This window comes from Falco rusticolus, chromosome 5 (assembly GCF_015220075.1).
Source record: "Falco rusticolus isolate bFalRus1 chromosome 5, bFalRus1.pri, whole genome shotgun sequence".
NCBI lineage: Eukaryota > Metazoa > Chordata > Aves > Falconiformes > Falconidae > Falco > Falco rusticolus.
The window spans coordinates 60,400,786-60,419,260 of record NC_051191.1 but is presented as its reverse complement, the minus strand read 5'-3'; the positions used below and the strand labels follow the sequence as shown (position 1 = coordinate 60,419,260).

The following is an 18,475-nucleotide window of genomic DNA, read 5'->3' as shown; positions in this document are numbered from 1 at the left end:
GACAGTTCATATGAGATAAAAGATTCAGACTGCTTTTTGAACTTCAAAAACAGTATCCAAAATTAATGTTCAAACTGTCTGAAATGGATTTATTGAATAGTTTATTTTTTTGTTTGAACTAAACCTCTTATTTTTCCATTGGAAAAAAAGAGCTACTTGATTTCATTGAAATTTTCCTTGGGGAAAAATCTTCTCAGCCATACCTACACAATTACAATTATACTCCTATGTGTCCTCAGAGGGTTTTAAAAAAATCCCACTATTTACAAGCATGGAATACATGCTAATGAGCCTGAATCTTATTATGGCTACGTGTAAGTGAGAGACAAGGTAGTTTCTTACTAATACTTAATTTTAGCTAAGGGCAAACCACTTCTGAGGACAGTCAGAACCTGGACTGCAGGGGCTGCAGAGGGAGAGGCTGTTCCTCTGAAAGGTGTGGAGTTACCTGAACTAAGGCAAGGATTTTATCCATATAAAGCTACTAATAACATTTTAGCTCCTTAGTGGTTTTGAGACACGTGCAAGCAGCACTGGAAAGTACAGGACTCTTCTATTATCTGCACAGTGGAAAGCAGACCTTTACCTTCACTTTAGTTACAACAAACGGACCAATGTCAACACTTTAGAAAAAGGTGTACTAAGGCAGGGTCCTCACTTCGAGTTGTTCCAGTTACTGTTTTAAGGCAGCATGCTTAAAGAAGTGCTGAGCATAGCTCCTATTGTCTCCATGTCTTGCTCCAGGAAGCAAGAAATCCCTTGAGCCATACCTAAAATCAGACAGCAGAAGTTAGAGGATACTACCAAGAGTTCAGGGAAAGCCCCAAATGTATGCAGAAGGTACAAACAGAATTCTGCTCTGGTGGCTTTGAAACAGATTTTTGAGAGGAGAAAGATAGAGCAAAGAAACTTTCATGAGTCTGGGAAGAAAAAGATTGTCTGATATTTCTGGAGCCAAGAAATACTATTTTTCTAGTACATTGATGATCCTAGTTTTTAATATATTTGAAGGCCTCTTCTGTGCTGAGAGTTTTATTTACAACTGTCTAAGCCATGACCCGCTTTCAGTTTGGGATGGGTACCAGGTTTCCCACTTAACCAGGTACCTTGAAGATACCTTTCCTTAGAATGCCAGTAGTCCTTCTACTGCCAGTGGAGTGAACACATTAGATCTGCTTCTAGCAAATGGGTTTCTTCCTGAGGTGCTGTGCAGCTGCCATATGTGTAAACACCTGCAGCTGTGCATCAGGAGCAGGACTTTTTCTTGTGACTTCAAATCCTTTTGGATTTGTCACAGAATTGTCAGGTTGGTTCTTTGGCAGTGCCTCAAAACAAGACTTCTTTTCAATGTCTTTATTTCCTTTCTTTACAACACAGATTGTAATTTGAAAGTGTTGAATTTTGAAAGATATGGATTCATTTTAATCTACAGTGTTGTTCTGATGGGAACTGATAAAATGACAGGCCAAAAAGTAAGGAGAAACAGCATTTCTTCCCTCTTTCATGCTATACAAAGAGATCTGGAATCAGACCCGAGCCAAGTGTTAGACAAAACGTTCCCTGCTCAAGAGGGAAGCCATCCAGTGCCCTGCTACCAACTAAAATATAAAGAATAGGGTATATTTATTTTCTGCTGGTCAATTATCTGATGAGTTTAGTAAGAATAAAGTGCTTGTATATGTAACGCTGAAGGTTTGTATTTCTAGGTCCCCTCTGTTCCTATACCATGTGGCAATTCTTTCCATCTATTTAATAAAAAGTGGAAGTTCTGTGAAAATATATTTTAGCCAACACCTGATGAACATGAGAAACATTTTGGCTGACAGCTGGTCCATTGGCAGAAAATAACAAAAAAAAGTAGTTTTCTTGTATGGAGACTTGATTTTGGGGGAGACAAGCGCTAACTCTGTGAAAAAAATTAGTTCTGTTGAAAATTCAATTGTTAAATGGGTAACATTTTGATGGAAAATGGTGCTTAAAGATCTTTTTTAATAAGCTCAAAGCCCATCATTATTCTTCTTGGGTTTAAGGGACAGTTAGTGGAGGATGCTGAAGAGTCTTGAAGAAGGATTCCCAGGAAGCAGACATACCTGAGGAGGGAGATGTAAATTGCAGTTTATGATCTTATTGCTAGTGTTATTAAAACAAACCCTTACATGAGAGGAGCTGAGTATGGCTGGCTTATCATGTGTCTGAGGACAGGTTAGATAAGGCACCTGCTCATAGGTGCTCACTCTTAATGCAAGTGAAAAACACCTGAGGGAGTGATGGAAGGGATGCAGAAGCTCTAGTATTGTATAATTTAGATATTGGCTTGATGTCTGATAGAGTGCCACATATCCAGGAGAAAGTTAAGTCTAGTTAGCACAGGTGAAAGCCATCTAATAACAGACCTTTGAATACTAACCTCCTTAAATCAAGAAAGATAACAGTTTTATTCCAGGTAAGGGGGAGTAGGACCTTTTGGTTTCACAGGCAGAGGTTTAGGATTTCTGCCCCTTAGTTAAGATGAGGGGTTATTTAGATCAGTGGCTTTTAGCCTTTCCAGTTTGCATCCCCCTAGCAATTTCCAGTGAGGTAGAAACCAACTGTGTGCTGAACTCAAATCAGTGGATGGTAGGCTTTGACACTGACATAGAAAATAATGACTAAGAAAATGGATGTCTTTCACTTGGGAAGCAATAACCTGCATTTGAACAAGGCAACAGGGGGGCACAGGAGGACTGGGACTCCTCATGCTGCTGATGCCTAAAGGCAACAGCTTTGGTGGCTGTAACTTGCTGTGGTGGCTCCCTCCCCGTGCCAGCAAAGGCCTGAATCCCTCGGGGCGGTGGGAGACGCTGCAGTGCCCGTGTTACGGGTCCCTGTTGGCGAGGCCTGCACACCCCACACGGCCGCCAGCCGTGATCGGCATTGCTAAGCAGAGGAAAGCCAGCGCCACCCCTGCAGCCGGGGCTTTACACCCAGCACCCTTTGTTGAGATGAACAGTTCATCTCAATCTCCGTTTCACTTTTACCTCAGGAACGGTTGGGAGGCCACCAGTGACTGGCCACCCACAGGGCCTTGGCAGGCCAGGCCAGCCTGCCCCGGGTGAAGGAAGCTGTAGCGGCCTCTGTGCCCTGAGCCTGGGCAGCTGCCATAATGTCCCTCCCAGCCCTGCTGCCAGTTTTTCCCTTGGCCAGGGCAGCCAGAAGGACAGAGCAGAATGCAGGACTGGGCTGGGCTCTGGTCAGGCCACCTGCCTCTTGCCCCTCTGCGGAGGCTGTGTGGCCTTCCATGCCAGGGCTCTGCCCTCCCAGCCGGTGCCCTTGCACCTCACTGAGCCTTGCTCCCTCGTCCCCTGTCGCCTGGAAAACTGAAACAACCCAGAAGGCTCTTCCCACCACAGAGCAGCGCGTACATGGCCGTCCCCTCCTCCCCAAGCCTCTCCTCAGGGAAAGCTGGAGCCAGATGAGCTTTTTGTAGGGTGTCTGTGGAGTCAGTTAAGGGTAAGAAGGGAAAAACGGTCAATGTTGTGAGAGGAGACAGTCCCGACTATTTTATCCACCCAGTGGTTTAAATCTGTGCTGCACGGCTCTGCCTCCCACTATGGAGACAGCATTTGTCCTGCCACCGGGGAGGCCGGAGGCGGTTGTCGAGTGTCAGCAGCCCACAGCAGCCACGGCCGCTCAGCATTCAAGCCCTGTGTGCCTATGGTTTGTTGCATGCCGACCATTTGTTTAGGAAAAACAAACGAAAAACACAATTTAAAAGTGATTTGAAATGTGTATGTTGGTCCTATGCTCTGAATAAAAGCGGGGCCCTGAAAGGCAGGGAAGGAGTGTGCAGTCCAATAATTAGAGGCCTATTGTCATGCAGATGCAGAAGAGGGGCGAGGGGCTGCCTGCAGGGTCTGTGGGTAACTGTAAATCTGGATTTTCCTGACATTCAGGGGACTGGCCTCGCAGGTTAAAGGATGTTCTGTTAATACAACCTGCCCTATATGTAATGGAAGAAATACTGTGGCGTGAGGGCTGAAGACAGCGTTTTCCAAAGTGGGGTTTTATTTGTGTGTGTCCATTCTTGGGACAGCACAAAAGGCCTCCCAACAGGGTCTGCTGTTCAGAGGAGATAGCCCGGCTCCCTCAAGATTCAACATCCTAAAGGCTCACTTAAATAATTTCTAAAAGTGAATTGTGTGAAGAAATGAAACTTGCAGCATGGTGTACGCATGCAGTGCTTTACCTTGTTGTTTAGGTATCAAAGCCTTCTGCGCTTAATGCTTTCATCAGCAACAAAATTGTTAACATATCAAACTTTTTTACAACAGTCCTTCCCAAACAATACCCTTTCTGGAGAGGCTGATTGAGCTTTACTCCAGTTTTCACCTAGGAATGTTTATATGCTCTGCAAATCACATTTAACAGGAAGTATTCTATACATGCTTTTAAATTGTTTCAAAAGAACTTATGTGAACTAGGAAGAATCCTGTATTTTAAGAGTTTTATTTTAATTACCTTTTTCTTTATTCATCTTTTATTCAAATGTTTGGAAAGTTAGCAAATCAGAGAGTTACCTTGGAAACAGCTAATGAGGAATACTATCAGAAAAATTATCTGAAAAGAATAAAGTTTTTTAGTTTCAGTTTTTCTTGTAATTTCGGCTTGTCTTTGTAATTTTATAAGCATCTAGTACATATCATATGTTTGGATCACAGCATTGGATGAACCCCATTAGGTTAAATGCTTTGTTTAATATAAAATTTGGGTAAATCAACTGTTCCCCTAAAGCAGGTGAAAGTGATTTTATGTTCTGACATGCTGCTAGAGGTCTGAGAGTTGCCTTTTTTCCCATATAACTTTATCCTTTCCAATTTTATTTTCCTTGTGCACCCCTCTGTTCCTGCGATCAGTGATTTTTGCAAGCTTTATTGCCTTAAGCAGTATCTACCGATGCTAACTTAGCGAACATCATTATTTACATTTCCAAAAATTAGCCAATATTTGGAAAAAGCTTCGGCACTTGAGAACATTTTTTTTTTTATCAGATAATTCCTTACCAGTTCGTATATGCCTGAGCAATTCCCACTGGAATTACATAGTGTGTTTTTGTTTCTTAACAGATGAGGAAAAAGAAAATAATAGAGCATCAAAGCCACACTCAACTCCAGCTACACTGCAATGGTAAGATACCTTTTAAAAAAAAAAAATCAAGAAAATCTGTTAGTGTTTTTTTTTTTTCCTGCTGAAGTGAATAGAGATCTTGGACATCATATACAGTTCTAAAGATACTTTCACTGTAAGTGTTTAATCTGCTCATTAGTATTCCATACAGCATTTCTCAACAAATATCTTACTCTATGGGATTGTTTGAACATAAGAAACCTCTGATACAGTTTAAGATCTCCTTGGCATACTTCTTTGCCACCTTGCCAGCTGGTGATTTGTGGTTTGTAACCATTGTTATTTTTATTACAAAAAGAAAACGAGTACTGAGATTTTTTTTCAAGACTCACATTTGTTTCAGTGTATGATGAAGCCCACCTTTAATGATAGTTTTACTGAAACACAATCTCTGTAATTCAATGTAGAAGAAAATAAAAGAGAGACAGTTTGAAGTTTGATTCAATTTGTCAAAAAAAAAGAGAATTTAAGTGAGGAGAAAAATGGAAGGGTAATTAGGAAGAAAGAGAGGATGGCAAAAGGAATGTTGAGTTACTCTGTTATGAAAAATGTACAAGTGTTGTTCACTGTGATTTACAGCAGTATTTTAGGCTGCATGTTCTGTAATGTTACTTACCCTTCTGACATCCCTTTCTATAGGTTATTTCATAGACTTTTACTGACTTTTTCCTTAATTTAAGTTTTAAATTCTGGTTTAGCTTTCTTAATATTGTAAGTGTATCTGGCAGAACAGAGCTCTGTTACAGAGAAGCCTTGGAGCATGCTTATCTGAAAAGCCATACTCCTTTACTTCACCTGTATGTACTTCTTGGAGTTTTCTGGATGAAAAGCTAAGATTATTGGCAAAAAACGTGGGGTTATTAGCAAAATTATTTTTCTGCTTCTGTTAGTCTCTTGGGAGCTCTAACTGAACAAACAGCAAAGAATAATTAATTCAGTGAATTTTATTCTTTTCTTCTGCCTGTGAAATTCTGTGATTCTGTGAAATATGCATAGAGAGATTGGATTATTTTGTCTATATTTGCTTTCTAAAGTTGATCCATTACATTTTTGATTGAACCACAGGTCTTGGAGTTTTTTATTTACAGTAGGTTGCTGCAAGTATTCAGTGTTCTGACTTGAGGAAACTTGCAGACGCTTCCAGTGCAAATAACGAGATGGGCAAATATAAATAAAGGCATTTATTTCTGAACTATTGCTTCTTTGCACCTATTTGTATCACAAAAGTGCTGTTTTTCAGAAGTTCAAGAAAAGTGAATAAGGAAAGGGAATGAGAAAGGGAACGACAACAGACAGAGAGAAAATTATTAAAATAATAGTGAAATGTCATAGAGGTATTTTATTGTTTTTCATTATTCACCCACACAACACAGTTGAAACAGGATAACAAAGAACTACCTAGCTAAAATAAAATAGCAGGCAGGGCTTACCAGTCCCAAATTCAGAACAGTGTTTATTTTGCAGTAGAGTCAGCTAAGAGTCTTTTCCACAGGAGCAAATAATGTAGTAGCCAAGAAGTCAGAGTTAATTAGAAATGCCAATGATACTGTTCCCAACAGAAAACATGTAAATACTGTAAACAATCTTTTGCCAAATACTTTCAAGCTTCCTCAGTCATAAAGGTTAGTAAATCCCTAGACTCCTGGGATATTGAGCCCTGCTGGAATGCAGTGTGCACACTAATGCTCATTCAGCAGTGTTTGCAATAGAATCCCAGAATTTTGATTCTGCAAAGGCTGCTTACATCATCTTCCCTTCCCCCTTGCTAGTGTACTGGCTTACCACCTGTCTGTTGTGCTAAGTTTCTTACATGTTTAGGTTGGTCAGGAATTCTCCCTTTTGAGTCTTTTGGAGCATCTGCAATTTCCGCCATTCAATTTTCCACCCAGAATTGCACGAGGGAACAGAAAACAAAGAAGTTTTCAAATTTAATTTCTTCAGCTGGTGTCAAACTGAATTATATGATTGGCTCATTTATTAATAGACCTGTAGGCAAAAATTTCCCAGCTTAGTAGCCATACCATAGAACAGTTTTTTGGTGGTTTCCATATGCTTTTCAGCCTATGTACTGCGGCTTTGAACTGGTATTTCCTGGAGAAACTGCTACTGGATTTGGTATACTAAATAAAATTACAAGCTCAAAAGCTATGGTCAAATTGCTAAAGTAGTAAGCTTACTTTCTGTGAAGGTGCTGAGTCTCCACTGTTCGGGAAAGTCAGATACATTAGTGTCAGGTTATTTGTTCTGCAGTAGCACCTAGCAACCCATGGGTTGGTAAACTATTGTGGTTAGCACTGCACAAATGCTGCACTGAGTGTTTCCTGTAGGTATTACTTTAAGCAGACAAAACTGTCAAACATATAGACCTCAGACCATGTATTTGCACAGTCAGGAAAGAAAAAAGACTAAATTTACCTGAATATGCCTTGGGTAAGCATATGTCCTACCCTCTTAGGGCAATCTCTGGGCCAAATTCCCCACTGGGAAGCAGTGGGGTAAATTGTTGACCAGATCTCAGGATACAGTACCAAACTTGCCTTATTCTGGCAAATGGAAGCACCACAATTGTCTGCAGCATCTGGTGTCTGCCAAGTTAAAGCTGGTCATGTTTTAACTGTAAGATGCTACTATCATTTACAGCTAATGAAGGCAATAGGGTGTTGGAGAACAAAAACAGAGGAAATGTCAGTAACAAGGAAAAAGAAGAGGAAGAAAGTAGTAAGGGAAGTGAAGCAAAATGTAAGGGAAATATGTAAATTTTGTCACATGGTTCATATTGCCATCAATTAGTTATTCCTTATCTGGCATCTTGCTGAAAAGAGCAAACAACATTGATCCCGTGGGGATCTATCCTTAAGGCTTATGCCTCCAAAGGCAAAGTACATTGGACACTATAAGTGAGGAGGAGGAGGAAAAACTAGCTGAAGAAGCATGTGTGGATGACTGTCAGCCTGGCTAAATATCCTTTTCCTGGAAACAGGAATGATGTTTTTGTTTTATTTTGTTGAAGACACAAAATGAAGTGAAAGGCCTGGTAAATGTAGCATTACTGCCAAATACATCACAATTGGGGAAACTACGCAAGCCTGAATTTAACTGTTAAGGCATGAATATACCAATACCTAGTATCCTGTGCTTATCCCACGTTCCTGTGTTCATGATCATCTGTAAAGCTATAGCTTGCTAAATACTTGGCTCTAAAGCATTCATGATTATTTCATTGGTGAACTGCTTGACCAAATTGTATGTGTGAAACTTCATTTTACCTCATATTTTACCTCATTGGGGTGCGTGTGTGCATGCACGTGTGCATGCGTGTCTACTTCTCCAAACACAGAATTATTCAAAGCATGGACAGCCTTATTCCATGCAGTTTGGTGGCTTACAGTGTAGGTGCTCCAAATCATAACAGTATTGTGAAGCTAAAATCGACAAAACTATTTTCTGCAGTATTCATAAAAAGAAGTAAAGAAGAGGAAGATAAAGCAATGCTAGGTAATGGATTCTTCCCAGATTAGTAGTTTGTCAGAAATTGTTATAATGCATCATAATTAATCTGTTCTAGAATCATTTATATGGTTAGCAATGGTCAACAACACAGCTGTTTTCTTGCCTTCATATCTAAAACCAAGTCTGTAACAACACTACAGACCTGACTCTTCTATAGAATAATGTCATTTCATCTAGAAGTATATAAGTGTACAAAGAGGGAAACAGTAATAGGGATAGATAAAATTGTCATTCCTGTAGAAGGATTAGGGGTTTTATTGCTATACTGTAGTGGTACAGAAGGTCTCATTGTGAACTACTGGATTTCACATGGCTTTATTAGGACATTTAAAATGTTATATATATATATTATTTCTGGTAATGATTTGTTAGGTAGAAGATTGAGTTCATTATCCTTCTACAATACTGTAGAATGAGGCTGAATTCAAAACATGATAAAGTTGTTAAATAAAAGACAGGAAAATAAAAGAAGTGGAGCAAGATGGGTTTTTTGATCATTAAAAAAAAAGTTCAGGTATAATGGAGCATTGTTCAGTGTCAGACTAATGACTCTCGGTGAAAGAGAGGAGAAAAAGAGAAAAATTCATCAGATATGAACTGAAATAATTAACTGCTTTTCTTTCTGTCCTGTCTTGGTCACGGAAGCTGACATTCCAATTAGCAGCTATAGTATACAAACGAACTCTCCAGGTTTTGAAAGGAGTTTTTGTTAAAGCACTATGAATTTGAGGGAAGATGCCATGATGATATTTCTGTAGAAACCAAGGAAGAATAGATGTTGCCCATACAAACTGATTCCATTCATCTAGCCGGATATCTTATTAAAATAGTTTGCAGTCACAAATGATCACGATAATTGAAATAGAAGGTAGGTAGGCCCTGAAAAAGGCAATGAAGGAGAGAAACAAAGTTTTTAAAAGGTGTTCTACAGCCATCAGATGACAGGTGGTTATTTACTGTAAAATGGAGTTTGTTTTCTAATATGTTTAAGAGGAAGTTGCACCCATCTTCTTCTCCTAGCCAGTAAGGCAGACAAGTACAAATGTAACTATATATGCATACAAGTGACACCACAGATGGCAAGATTAATTATGGTTTAAAATTAAGTGTGTACGTAAATACGTCTTGAACTTTGTTGGATCAGCAATTATAAAAATGTAATTTCAAAGCAATGTTTCTTGTAAGCTATAGATTTATAATGAGCTCAGTTTCAGATTTTAAACATGAACCATATGCCTAGTCATGTATTTGATGCGTAATTTAAAATTTTATGTGCGTTTGCATGTGTAAATGAATAATAGTAGTTTCTAAAAGGCAGAGGAGGATGTTATTTTACTATTTTATTCAGCATTGTATTCAGATCATGGACTCTTTTTTCACTTTGTCCATAAGCAATAGCAAGAAAGCATTATACAGATATGGTTTTGTGCACACTCTTGAGTATTTGCAAATAACTTCCTTTAGCTACGTCTGCTTCCTCAAGGTAAGAATTTTGCAGCTGGACAGGAGTGAAAAGACTATCATGAAACAGAGGCGACCTGTGCTGTAAAGAATGAGAGAATGCTTCCCCTCAGTGAACGCTTGTTGTTTTGTAATTGGACATATATTAGTTTGCTGAAGGATGCTTTTGGGTTGTAACAGATTACTAGCATATTTTTTTTTAAAAATAGTACTTTGGAGCACAGTCAAAACCCAATATCCCTTTGTGCTAATCTCTACTTGCCTGAGAACTCACAGCTTATGTTTTTGATAGCAAGTATGAACCAGATGAAGTAAGTGTGTGTTATGGAAGTGAATTAGAAGGAGCACTTAGGAACAAATCAGAGAAAATTTATCAGACAACCAGAAGCCAGAATGTTTGATCTTAAAGATGCAGCATTGCATACTGTTTACCATACAGGGCATCCAACATACTTGCAGTTCTCTTTGTTTTATATTTGCTTTTTAAGGCTGGAAGAGAACTATGAAATTGCAGAAGGTGTTTGCATTCCTCGAAGTGCTCTCTACATGCATTACTTGGACTTCTGTGAGAAAAATGACACGCAACCTGTTAATGCCGCCAGCTTTGGGAAGGTGAGTCTAAACAGCAGCATGATGCCTTGAGTTCTCACCTGGTTCAGGTGAATCTGGATTATTGAAAATAATTAAATTATCATTTACCATTAGAGATGGAAGTATATGAATGGAATATCTTATGTATTCAAGTTATTGGTCAAGAGCTAAGATTTTGAGTATTTTGACTGTTGGAATAATTTCTAATCATGACTAAGCTCCAGAATACACTAGATTTTTTGTTGGCTTCAGTCCCCAGCCTTGCTCACTGTGACATGGTATACAATAATGGCAGCTTGGAAGCTGAATACAAGCCAGTGTAAATACATTTGCATTGTGACCTGCACTGCTTTAACTAATACATTCTTTTAAAAAAATAGAAGGGTAAAATATCAAACATTGAATTCTGGAGCCTGTCTGTGTTGTTCTTGTAAGCATGATATGGAGACCCCTGAATTAATGGCATCAGCTTACACTGGCAAATTCCCATAGTGGAGTTCAATGCCTCCAGATGTGGAAGTCCAGAAAACATCTAACGGCGTTTTTGTGGCACTGTGAGTACAGGCTGCCAAGTTATCTTTGCACTGTGATTCCTTGTGCTTCCACTTTCCACTCCAGCTCTAGTAAGAGCCACTGTAGTTAACTTCAAACTCACAGTGGAGATGCATTATTAGCAGAGATGCAACATGCCTTGTCCAGGTATAAGCAGTAAAACTCTTGTGCTGTACGCTACTAGCAGACATCAGTGCTGGCTAGGATGTTACATAAAGTTTGGATTTTGGATTTGCTGGTCAGGTGATGTTTTCCTCTTAGTGAAAAATACAATTATATGTTTATATTTTTAATATTTTATTTAAAACTGAAATTTTACTATAGAGTGTGTCACAGGCCTTTAAAACTTTTAGGCTGTGAAAAACACCCCAAAGTGTAGTTTGCCACTGTTTTTTCAAATGTTTGCAAGCATGAATCTGAAGCTGATTGTTCTGCAAGCTATTCTATTCTAGTGTTTGCAACATCTGTTCTATAGAAGCACTGGGCATTCAAAGGAAAAATGTTCCTAGGGTAAGTGCCTGTGTAAAGACTAGGTGAAGGAGAGGAATGTATTTAATGAGGTGTCATTTTCTATAGTGCATCTTTATGTAGGCAGTTTAACAAAGCAAGTTAAATGTACCATGTTGTAACATTACTGTATTTGTTGTGTCTTAAAGACCTGCATAGCTCAGTTGATTCTGTGCTAGGTTTCTGTTTAAATACATGGAATAAGTGTGAATGAAATTGTCCGTTGTGTATATTATTACTACCAAGTGGTAAGTATAGTGGCGACATGTAATTTCAGAACAGTAAGAAGAAACAGATTTCATGCAGGCTAACACATTTTGAATGTGGGTAAAATTTACATGATGCTACTTTTGCTGCTGCTAAAAACTTCTGTGAAGTGTAAGGTGTAATTATTCTGAAATTATTTCATCAGAACATAAATTTACCAGGTATTTCAGCAATTTTCAGCAAGCATCAGTCTTGTTATACTGTATATTACTTCATCCTCCTTCTGTCCTGCCCCCCATGCACAGACCTGTTCATTGGTAGGAGTACCTTGACCTAGCAGGATAGGTACAGTGTCTTCCATCCAAAAATCATGGCATTCCAATGTGTTTTTCATGTGCTGTGATCTAAGTGCTTTCCACTTGGTTGCAATAAAGTTCTGAAGAAGCAATGCACAAAATTTGTTTTCCCTTTTTATGGAGAGGAAGCCATACAGAATCATCCTGGTAGTGTCTCAAACTTGTGCTTTGTGTGGCCATTACTTCTGCATCTGGGAGCTGAGGCTTCTGTACAGGTGTGTCCAGGAACCTCAGGTAACACTGGCACAAGTATGAAGTGAAACAGGCTTCTGCATCTGCAGAACCCAGAGCAGACCCCAATGATTCTTTCCAATCTGTTATTGCTAAGAAAATGTACTGCACAGTCATGAAGATCTGCAAGGCAGACCCATTTCATTAAATCAATAGTTTGCAGTCAGCTTCATCTTGGGAGCAGGTACACGGATGAAGTTTAACCAACAAAGTTGTTAGCATATGACTTAAATACTGTATTAGCAATATGTGTTGCATAAATGCCTTGGAAGCAGAGCAGTGAAATAGGTGCTGTTTGAGGGATTCCGCACTTAGCTGCTGAAACAGAGACCCCAGACAAGTTTGCCTTCACTGGGAATGGTCAAGAGCCCTGCAGCTGTCATGTCCTCCAGAGAAAGGAGTTAGTTGTTCTGTGAAATGTAGACAGTTCGCCTTTCAATAGACCACATTGAATTTATGATTCATCTTTGAACTTTAGCTCTGTGGGCAATGTTAAACATTTAGGCTTTTTCTTTAACAGGCTGGTAGTTTTTAGAAAGAGACGTGGAGTTCAGCACATTAAACCAATCTGTAATAAGTAACATCCTAATGTATTGTTACATACTCAGTTACATTTAACAGAACAGTGTTGATTTCACTTTTAAAGATAATGCTGGAGACATATGAAACTTGCCTGAAAGTGATCTCTCCAGATTAAGGTTTTGTAGACAATGCTTTAGCCCATGTGTACTTCTTAAGCCTGATGTAAGTCAAATATATCCATAATAGAGTATGGCAGGGAGAACAGATGAGTTGTTCACAAAAAGCTGAACTAATGGATCTTGTTTCCTACCATCTCCTATGTTCCCTAAATTCATAGCCTTACCTAAATCTTCTATAATATCTCCATGTTTCCCTGCAGTACATCAAATTATTTCCGGGTCCTAGTCACTACATCAAAGTCTTGCTTCTTTCAGTTTTCTCACACATCTGCTGCACCTTCTTTCTACATTATTTTCAGATTCCCTCATGTCTGTCTGTCTATTTGCCTGTCTCTTTTTCTCTCCTCCCCCATGCCAACAGCTGGGCAAGAAGCAGCACATGGGGTGGCTGGTTCAGAGCAGGTGAAGTTTTGACTGTTTGCCTCACACTGATGGTTGTTCAGTCAGGAAGTGCCAAATGGCTCAAGTAAAGCCTGAGCTTTCTTCCTTGTCCTGTCCCCAGCACTAACATCAATGTGATCTCCCCACTATCCAGTGTTTTCTGTTAAACTTGTTAGAAAGGGACTGTACCTCAGGCATTTGGTACTATTGGATCAGCAAAACAAAAATCAGTCTGGGAGGTGGAGAAATTAACAGAGACAGTAATAGCTTATAGACTGTTTCTTGAGGAAACCAGGCTAATAGCAACAAAAGTAACAAGAGGAAAGAACAGTATTACTGTATAAATAAACACCTTTTAAAAAGCACCCTATACTCCTAAGCCACTTAAAGTACATATAAAATAAGGACTCTAATAGTTATTATTGTGATAAATTGTGTATCCCTAATGTGATAAAGGGAGCTATAGCTTTAATTTGTTAGCCAGGATTTTAGTGCTTTACTCCTCCAATTAATATGTGAAAATTAAAGGCAGTTTTGTCTATACTAGCATTTGCCAGATGGCTATGTTACCTAGTCTGTCATTACAGAACTTTTTCTTTTCTGCAAAAGACAGGGCCAAGCACTCTTCTGTCTATACACTTTAACTAAAGAGCGGCTAGGGAGGGCCCTGTATCTGCTGGTTACAGCTCAGCATCAGCAAGTGGAGACTCCAGTGTTAAACTTTTTCTCTCACTGTAGGCAGAAAAGCATTTTATATTCAATGGGACCATGATTTCACCCATAAGTGAAGTGGAATAAGTAAAAATGTTCCATGCCAACTAGTGGAAGACAGGAAAGTACGGTGAGAAAGAACGGATACGTTACTGAGTTATTAGCGATAAAATGTTGCATATGAGAAAAAGTTTTCTCACAGTGAACATGTTTAGACTGTGAATTAGTCTTCAGGCAAAAGGAGTGAAAGCCCTGTTGCTGAGGTCATTTAAGAAAGACTGCAACCTTGTGCCCCTCAGCCCTGTGCTGCAAATGCTTTCGGCTCTGCTCTGGGACCCTGTGGACCTGGAGAGGAGTTTAAGGTGTTTCCAATTGGAAGTTCTGCTGCTGCCTGCACCAGGGAGGGTGAGCAGTTGTATGTTTTTTTCCAGAGCAAATGTTAACATAAAATGTCATTGATAATTAATACATTGAGCTAGGAATTACGGTGGATGAAGGCTCTCACTCATTATTCTGCTCTCGCTCATTATTCTTACAGGGTTTAGTTGCAAAACCTAAATCATCCTGAACTGGGGCCTTCGCTGTATCAAATAAAAAGCAGGAATGTTTTGAGCATTTCCAAGCCCCTCAGTAGCTATTGTGTATGGATGGGTGCCAGTAAGGCTGTTGGTCTTCTCTTAGCTCTCTTCAGCTGGGTTGGTAGGTTTTTAGTTTCTCTTTCACTTTTTTCCCCCCAATTGATTTTTGTTCTTGTTTCTTTTGTGACCCTGTATGAACCTTATTTTTTAATCAAACCTCTTGAAGATGTAAACTTCCTCCTCTGCACCAGTTTCCCACATCCTCTGTGTCCACAGTTCACGGCTTTAAAAATTTACCGTGCAGTGCTAAGTCACCTCCCGGACCCTGCCATTATCTCTCATACAGAACACTTCGTTTCTGGTGGTGCAACCTCTTTTGCATCCTCATGAAGTGTTCTTCCCACAACTCCCATATGCCCCCTGGAGGTTAAATACTTTCCTCTTTTGTTTTTCTTTTTCTCTCTTCCGTGCTTTCCTGCCATGTCTTTTGACAAGCAATAATAAATTAATTTTTGAAAAAGAAAATGAAGGATGCTGACACTTTTCGTGGTCGTTCTCCCCCAGCCTGAGGTCCCTTTACATCACTCTGGCAGCATAAAGAGGTTTGTGAACCATGTGAATATGGATGCATGCTCACAGAAATTTTAGAGCCTCTTTGCTGCTCCTTGACTGACTTTGCTGTAAGTGACAATTAAGATTCCAATAATTTGATTTCACTAAATAAAGAAGGGTAAAGTCCACAAAAGATTTTTAACATTGATTAGGAATGAGATCTTTTACATTTTTGACCAAAATTTCCACCCCGTTTCCAAAAAATGGGTGAAGGCATAGTTTTACCAGCAGAGAAGTCTTTTTTAATTATTTATTTATTTATTTATATTTCCCCCACTAGTTTGCTTTGCTCCAGGGAGGTACAAGCTGTACCAGCCAGAATCCTTTTATCACTACGCACTGTCTCTATGCCCAGAAGTTTTCCCAGGGGGACTGCACTTCCAAGCATGATTAGCATAAATAGGATTTAGTTTCATGTTATCATACTACATATATTTAATGTTTAAAAAGGACAGACAAGTAGCCTTATTGAAACACCTTTGATAATGACATTGTGATGTGATTGCATTCTGATTTGTCTTTATATTGAAATGCACAGATCTGGAAATTGCCAGCTATGCATAAGGAGATACTTCTCCTGAAGATGTTATTTTTACTCTGTTTGCTCCTAAGTAGTCTCAGTTATAGCAAAGCCAAATTTATTCTAGGTGCTCTTTTCTGATAGAATAAACCAGCACTTGTTTTATTAAGAACAGTTGCTACATATGGAATGGTTTTTTTTATTAGACTTTATCTTCTCAATATAGAAAAGAAAAATAGAACTGGGGGGAAATCAATCTAAAGCTGAGGCTGTGGTTTCTGTAACTGCCTCAAAGGACTGTAACAGTCTGCCAGCACTATCTGAGCAGTCCCTGCTTTTCCTTCATCCCTTTTTAACAGCTGAGGTTCCTGACTGAAGGACAGTTAAGACAAGCATGACTTTGCTTCCTGACTCAGAATCTTCTAGGCCAAGTTCCTCTGAGGAGGCCATAATAGCAGAAGCAAGTGGTCATGCTGGTGTGGGAAACAGGGGTACTACAGTGTAGTTGGAAAGATCTTTGCCCCCTTGGCTCTGCTTCACTGATCCCTTGTACTATTGCAGATTGCTGACTATTGCCTCTTTCTTCTTGAGCTTGGGGAGTAAGAAAACCAGTAAGGACACCTCAGTTTCTTCTGAGTGACGTTTGCTTTCCCAAAGGTTTGCCCACTAGTAAAGGGATTTTTTACTGGCTTTGCCACTTCAAGCATCTGGCTTCTAGTTATGTCTTCAGCATGAAGTAGAGCAGCCTCTGGGCTCCTTTACCTCATGCCTTGTCAACATGTCCCAGAGGCTGTTCTTACAGCGCCAGGTCTGCCAGAGTGCAGGGATCCTGGCGCTCAGCCTTTTCCCACAGATATGCTAGGTGATGGCAGTAAGTGTGCTGGCACCAGTACAGAGCAGGGGGAGTTGTGCAGGGTTTTAGATCTGCTTGGCTTCAGCAAGTCAGCACCAAAAGTGGCTACAGCTCAGTTAAGCATTGGAGTCAGGGCATTTGCAGCTTTGTTGGGATGCAGTAATCTGATCATGCCTTAGGCTGAATTCCATCTGGCCAGAGGAGCTGCTGAAGGAGGATATTGTTGTACATAGATGAATTTGAGGAGGGGGTCTCATAAGCTTCACTAGAGGGTCCAGTTCAGTTGGAGTTCACCATGGAGTGAACTTCCATAGCAGGCAGAATTAGGCACAGACATTACAGAAAGTGCCAGCAGGCTTTTTTGACTTGCTTTACAGCATCTATTGAGATTTATCAGTGCTAGAAACAAGATCTTGTCCTACAGCTAGACCATGCCCTGTTCCACAAAATGATGGGAGCGAGTGGAGAGAAATAGGAAGGTTATTGAATCTAACAACAGGTCTGGGGTCAAGAATGCTGGACCTGTACGTTACAATCTTCTCTCCTGGGCCATGCAAGAAAGCAAGCAAAGAGTAGAGAAGGTATAGACATAGTCACACGTCCTCTCTTTTTGCACAGTTTGGTGGATTTGGAGGACAGGAATGATATTTTGTAATGGGCTTATTTGATTATTCTCTTTCCTATCAGTGGATGTTTCTTGGGGCAAAGCTTTCTCAACCTTTTCCTCAAGGTAATGTGGTGTTAAGCCAGCCCCGAGCCATCTTTGATCCAAAAGGTACCTGTTAACACAGGTGTTAATAATAACAGACCATCTCAGGGCACGATTTTCAAAAGGAGTGAAGGAGATGGGGAAACCCCAGAATGATCCAGCTGGAGCAGTACCAAGCCAGAGATGAATAAGCCTAAAAATCATACACTTATCATGTAAGATTGAGAATGTCAGTGTTGTTTGTGTTTCACAGCAGTGAGAATAAGGAAAGCATGGCTGTGTGGGAGTATAGTTATATTTGGCATCACTGTTTTCTTTTTCCTGCTGCTGTGGCAAAGAAGCTTAAGACTGAAACACTACAACTGAATTCAGTAAATAAACACAGATATTCTGTACCTGACTTTGTGAAAGAAAAGCACACCCTTTAGATATGGGACTCAAAACTTGTGTTCAGATAAATAGAATTGTTATCAGAGAAAAGAGAATTGATTCCACTGTATTTAGAATTTCTCTAGAACCTCCCAGAGCTACAGAGCCTGGAGCCTGAAATCCATTTCTCATTCTGGCAGAGTGCAAATGCTGGCTTGCAACTTAATTTGATTTTATTTCATTACTCTGGGAAGTTCTAGAAGCATGGCCAAATTTATTTAAAAAAGAAAGGAACAAGAGTGAAGAATAACATCCCTCTAGATCAGATGCACTAACAAAATTAACATGTCTTTTGAAAAGCAGCAATTTAAATTATTCTGGGGAAAAAGACTCCTAAAAGTCATCCTCTGCCTATTGCTGCCAGAGCAAAATGTAATATTTTGATACAGGGAGGGAGAAAGAA

At 39.7% G+C, this 18,475-nt stretch overlaps 1 protein-coding gene across 1 annotated transcript in view; it reads left to right on the top strand.

The window, feature by feature from the left end:
* Positions 1-18,475, top strand: part of RFX4 (regulatory factor X4) — a 78,699-nt gene that overhangs the window by 6,290 nt on the left and 53,934 nt on the right. Inside the window, exons 4-5 of the mRNA XM_037388644.1 lie at positions 5,103-5,163; positions 10,623-10,746. Coding sequence (XP_037244541.1) covers positions 5,103-5,163; positions 10,623-10,746 — 185 coding nt within the window. The remainder of the gene's footprint in view (positions 1-5,102; positions 5,164-10,622; positions 10,747-18,475) is intronic.